Here is a 6,000-nt window from a genome sequence, read left to right as displayed (position 1 = left end):
AATCCCAGTAGATAGATCCCAGTAGGCAGCCGTGTTGGTCTGAAGCAACAGAACAAAGCAGTAGACCAGTGCACCTTTCAGACCAACTATATTTTATTCAGAATGTAAGCTTTCGTATGCTCTTAAGCAGACTTCATCAGACAAATGGGAATGGAAGCAGCAATTCTTAATATAAGTGGGCAGTGTAGAATCATGGGACTGTTTTAGCAGATTAAAAGAATCACCAATAGGGATCCGTGTTTGTTAGTGTTAGGACAAAGCAGGGCTGAAACAACACCGGAGGATAAAAAGCAGGCTGCTGTTGTAGGTGTGGAGTGCCATAAATCTAGGTAAAATTCTGCCTTTGTTAATTTAAATAGAGCGCATGGTTTCTCAAGAGGTTATAACATCCATTATGGTTTGCCATTAGAAAAAAAGGAAGACATTAAGATACAGTGGAGGATGGGTTGGGAGACACCCTTTGCCCGACTTGCCTGCTGCGGCTGCTGCCGGCGTCCTCGCCAAGTTTGCCTCTCTCTGCCTCTCCCCCGCAGCTTTGTCAAAGGGGCTTTGGAGAAGGGGCCTGAAGGCTGCAGCGGTGGCCGTGGGCGGCGGGGCAAGCGCTCCCACTCTGACATAATTTGCAAGGGGCCCCCCAAGATTTCAACAGCCTTGGGGCTTCCACGGGTTTAATCTGGCACTGTTTAAACCCTCCAACTCTGGGCTGAGAAAATCCTGGAGGTTTGGTGGAGGATGCTGAGGAGGGTGGCATTAGTGGGCAGGGGGTGGGGAGAAACCTCAGCAGGATCGAATGCCACCGCGTCCACCCTCCAACGCTGCCATTTTCTCCAGGAGAATTGATCTCAGTTGCCCATTTTCATCGCTCTGGTCTGGAGAGGAGCTGTAATTCCAGGGGATCCCCAGGTCCCACCTGGAGGGTGGCACCCAGGGCTTTTTTGAACAGGAATGCACAGGGCTTTTTTTGTAGCAGGAACTCCTTTGCATATTAGGCCACACCCCTCTTTTGTAGCCAATCCTCTAAGAGCTTACAGGGCTCGTTTTACAGGGCCTCCTGTAAGCTCTTGGAGGATTGGCTATGTCAGGGAGGTGTGGCCTAATATGCAAAGGAGCTCTTGCTGCAAAAAATGCCCTGCGCTCATGTAGCCAATCCTGGAGCTCACAGGGCTCTTCTTACAGGGCCTCCTGTAAGCTCTTGGAGGATTGGCTACATCAGGGAGGTGTGGCCTAACATGCAAAGGAGCTCTTGCTACAAAAAAACGCCCTGCGCTCATGTAGCCAATCCTTTTGGAGCTTACAGGGCTCTTCTTACAGGGCCTCTTGAGAACTGGCTACGTCAGGGAGGTGTGGCCTAATATGCAAAGGAGCTCTTCCTACAAAAAAAAAAGGCCCTGCGCTCATGTAGCCAATCCTTTTGCAGCTTACAGGGCTCTTCTTACAGGACCTCCTGTAAGCTCTTGGAGGATTGGCTACATCAGGGAGGTGTGGCCTAACACGCAAAGGAGCTCTTGCTACAAAAAAAAGTCCTTGTGCTCATGTAGCCAATCCTTTTGCAGCTTACAGGGCTCTTCTTACAGGACCTCCTGTAAGCTCTTGGAGGATTGGCTACATCAGGGAGGTGTGGCCTAACATGCAAAAAAGCTCTTGCTACAAAAAAGGCCCTGCGTTCATGTAGCCAATCCTTCTGGAGCTTACAGGGCTCTTCTTACAGGGCCTCCTGTAAGCTCTTGGAGGATTGGCTACATCAGGGAGGTGTGGCCTAACATGCAAAGGAGCTCTTGCTACAAAAAAAAAGTCCTTGTGCTCATGTAGCCAATCCTTTTGCAGCTTACAGGGCTCTTCTTACAGGACCTCCTGTAAACTCTTGGAGGTGTGGCTACATCAGGAGGTGTGGCCTAATATGCAAAGGAGCTCTTGCTACAAAAAAAGGCCCTGTGCTCATGGAGCCAATCCTTCTGGAGCTTACAGGGCTCTTCTTACAGGACCTCCTGTAAACTCTTGGAGGATTGCCTACATCAGGGAGGTGTGGCCTAACATGCAAAGGAGCTCTTGCTACAAAAAAAGGCCCTGCGCTCATGTAGCCAATCCTTTTGGAGCTTACAGGGCTCTTCTTTCAGGGCCTCCTGTAAGCTCTTGGAGGACTGGCTACGTCAGGGAGGTGTGAAAAAGAAGAAGATATTGGATTTATATCCCGCCCTCCACTCCGAAGAGTCTAATATGCGAAAAAGTTCCTGCTACAAAAAAAGCCATGGGAAGGGAGGGGGGGGGTAAATGCCAGAATACCATCCTCTCCCCATAATCAGAAAGCGGGGGGGGGGGGGGGGGGAGGAGGGGAGGGAAATGTCTGCTGGGAACTCATGATTCCCTATGGAGGCTTATTCCCATAGAAAATAATGGAGAACTGATCTGGGGCTCTGGGGGCCCTGTTTTTTGAGGTAGAGGCACCAGATTTTCAGCATAGCATCCAGTGGCTCTCCCCAAAATATCCCCCAAGTTTCAAAAAGATTGGACCAGGGGGTCCAATTCTGTGAGCCCCCAAAGAAGGTGCCCCCATCCTTCATGACTTCCTGTGGAAGGAAGGCAATTCAAAGGTGCGCCGTCCCTTTCAATGTGATGGCCAGGACTCCTTTTGGAGCTCAGTTCTGCTTGTCACACCCTTGCTCCTGGCTCCACCCCCAATGTCTCCTGGCTCCACCCCCAAAGTCTCCTGGCTCCACCCCCAAAGTCCCCAGATATTTCATGAATTGGCAACCCTAGCTGTTGTCGCTTCAATCAAGGCTTTTGAGGGATCGCTGCAGGCCTTGATGCCCAAACATGCTGCTTTAGAACTCTGACGTACCCCTTGCAGGTCTGAACACCATCAACTCCAGGTCTCAGTTCCAGTACGCCATGCTGGAAGAACCTGAGATCACCGAAGAATACATCAACCTTTATATGGACGTGAGTGACCCCTCCCCCGGTCCAGACCCAAATCTAAGGGACTGGCAGTTTGCACGTGACTATAGCCTCTTATGAATGCTGCAATGAAGAGCGCTCTTGGAGTCAATCATACGCTCGAGAGCCAGTTTGGTGTGGTGGTGAAGTGCGTGGAATCTTATCTGGGAGAACCGGGTTTGATTCCCCCACTCCTCCACTGGCACCTGCTGGAATGGCCTTGGGTCAGCTGCAGCTCTCGCAGAGTTGTCCTTGAAAGGGCAGCTTCTGGGAGAGCTCTCTCAGCCCCACCTATCTCACAGGGTGTCTGTTGTGGGGGAGGAAGGGAAAGGAGATTGTGAGCCGCTCTGAGACTCTGTCCTTGAAAGGGCAGCTTCTGGGAGAGCTCTCTCAGCCACACGTACCTCACAGAGTGTCTGTTGCGGGGGAGGAAGGGAAAGGATATTGCAGGCTGCTCTGAGACTCTGTCCTTGAAAGGGCAGCTTCTGGGAGAGCTCTTTCAGCCCCACCTGCCTCACAGGGTGTCTGTTGTGGGGGAGGAAGGGAAAGGAGATTGTGAGCTGCTCTGAGACTCTGTCCATGAAAGGGCAGCTTCTGGGAGAGCTCTCTCAGCCCCACCTGCCTCACAGGGTCTCTGTAGTGGGGGAGGAAGAGAAAGAGATTGTGAGCCACTCTGAGACTCTGTCCTTGAAAGGGCAGCTTCTGGGAGAGCTCTCTCAGCCCCGCCCACCTCACAGGGTGTCCGTTGTGGGGGAGGAAGGGAAAGGAGATTCTGAGCCGCTCTGAGACGCCAAGATTCAGAGTGGAAGGCAGGGTATAAATCCAATATCTTCTTCTTCTTCATATGAAGTTCTTTACGGGGATGTGTGTGCTACAAGATGCTGCAATCTCGTCCATCCAGAAAATGGCCGTCCCTTCTTTCTCTTCCGTCATTATAGGATTCCTTTAAGGTGATGGGGAAGCCCATAGAAGATGCTGGCCCCGCGCCCCCTTTCTCCTTGCCGCCCCAGGAGACGGTTTCCGATGACTCCATGGTGAACATGGGGCTCTCCAGCGACGTGTTCGAACATTTCTTTCTAGCCCTGGAAAAATCGGGAGCCTTCAACCTTAACATCGGAGGACAGTCGGTTAGTTACGAGGGTGTATGAGGGCAGATTTGTTATGAGGGCAGATTCTAGGTGAACTCTCTATCCAACTTCCATGAGGGCCAGATCTGACATAAGGGCCATGCGCGCCATAAAATGTAATGCCAGGTAACAGAGATATAAACTTTACAAAGGACACAAACACAATTAAAGATTTTTAAAGGCTTAAAATAGCTTAAAAGATTAGCACTCATTGGTGCTTTCTTGGTATCTCTCCCATGCGATCCAGGGAACTGGCTCTTTCCTTCCTTCCCCAGGGGACCAGGAAGGAGGGGAGCCTCAGCCAATGGAAGGAAAAGAGGCTTGGCTCAGTGGAGAGCCAGTTTGGTGTAGTGGTTAAGTGTGCGGACTCTTATCTGGGAGAACCAGGTTTGATTCCCCACTCATCCACTTGCACCTGCTGAGATGGCCTTGGGTCAGCCAGAGCTCTTTTATCTGTGAGAACCGGGTTTGATTCCCCACTCCTCCCCTTGCACCTGCTGGAATGGCCTTGGGTCAGCCAGAGCTCTCTTATCTGTGAGAACCGGGTTTCATTCCCCACTCCTCCACTTGCACCTGCTGGAATGGCCTTGGGTCAGCCATAGCTCTGGACGAGGTTGTCCTTGAAAGGGCAGCTGCTGTGAGAGCCCTCTCAGCCCCACCCACCTCAACGGGTGTCTGTTGTGGGGGAGGAAGGGAAAGGAAATTGTGAGCCGCTCTGAGACTCTTCGGAGTGGAGGGCGGGATATAAATCCAATATCGTCTTCTTCTTCTAAAGACAATTATACACATGTACAAAACACTCTGCTATATTATTACAAACACTGTTTATAAGATTGCATGTACCATCCCATCCTCCACTGCTTTTTAATGTCTTCCTTTTTTTTCTAATGGCAAACTATAATGGATGTTATAACCTCTTGAGAAACCATGCCCTCTATTTAAACTAACAAAGCCCGAATGCTACCTAGATTTATGGCACTTCGCACCTACAACAGCAGTCTGCTTTTTATCCTCCGGTGTTGTTTCAGCCCTGCTTTGTCCTAACGCCAACCAACACAGGTTCCCTATTTGTGATTCTTTTAATCTGCTAAAAACACGCCCATGATTCTACACTGCCCACTTATATTGAAGAATTGCTGCTTCCATTCCCATTTGGTTTGATGAAGTCTGCTTAAGCGCATACAAAAGCTAACATTCGGAATCAAACTTAGTCTTACAGGCGCTACTTGGCTACGGCTACGGGAGGGGCTGTGGCTCAGTGGTAGAGCATCTGCTTGGGAAGCAGAAGGTCCCAGGTTCAATCCCCGGCATCTCCAAAAAAGGGTCCAGGCAAGTAGGCGTGAAGAACCTCAGCTGGAGACCCTGGAGAGCAGGGGAGGGACGGTGGCTCAGTGGTAGAGCATCTGCTTGGGAAGCAGAAGGTCCCAGGTTCAATCCCTGGCATCTCCAACTCAAAAGGCTCCCGGCAAGTAGGTGTGAAAAACCTCAGCTTGAGACCCTGGAGAGCAGGGGAGGGATGGTGGCTCAGGGGTAGAGCATCTGCTTGGTAAGCAGAAGGTCCAAGGTTCAATCCCCGGCATCTCCAACTAAAAAGGGTCCAGGCAAATAGGTGGGAAAAACCTCCGCTTGAGACCCTGGAGAGCAGGGGAGGGACAGTGGCTCAGTGGTAGAGCATCTGCTTGGTAAGCAGAAGGTCCCAGGTTCAATTCCCAGCATCTCCAAAAAAGGGTCCAGGCAAAATAGGTGTGAAAAACCTCAGTTTGAGACCCTGGAGAGCCGCTGCCAGTCTGAGAAGACAATACTGACGTTGATGGACCCAGGGTCTGATTCAGTATAAGGCAGCTTCATGTGTTCATATGTTCTATTGCTTCAGACCAAGACGGCTGCCTACTGGGATCTGTTTCTAAGATGGTTTTGTCTGAGAGCGTTGGTAATAATAGAG

General features: G+C 50.8%; 1 protein-coding gene across 1 annotated transcript in view; it reads left to right on the top strand.

Moving 5' to 3' along the window:
- Positions 1–6,000, top strand: part of BPIFB2 (BPI fold containing family B member 2) — a 54,601-nt gene that overhangs the window by 25,740 nt on the left and 22,861 nt on the right. Inside the window, exons 7-8 of the mRNA XM_060263581.1 lie at positions 2,846–2,937; positions 3,870–4,058. Coding sequence (XP_060119564.1) covers positions 2,846–2,937; positions 3,870–4,058 — 281 coding nt within the window. The remainder of the gene's footprint in view (positions 1–2,845; positions 2,938–3,869; positions 4,059–6,000) is intronic.

This window comes from Heteronotia binoei, chromosome 2, assembly GCF_032191835.1.
Source record: "Heteronotia binoei isolate CCM8104 ecotype False Entrance Well chromosome 2, APGP_CSIRO_Hbin_v1, whole genome shotgun sequence".
Lineage (NCBI taxonomy): Eukaryota > Metazoa > Chordata > Lepidosauria > Squamata > Gekkonidae > Heteronotia > Heteronotia binoei.
This window is presented reverse-complemented; position numbering and strand designations above follow the sequence as displayed.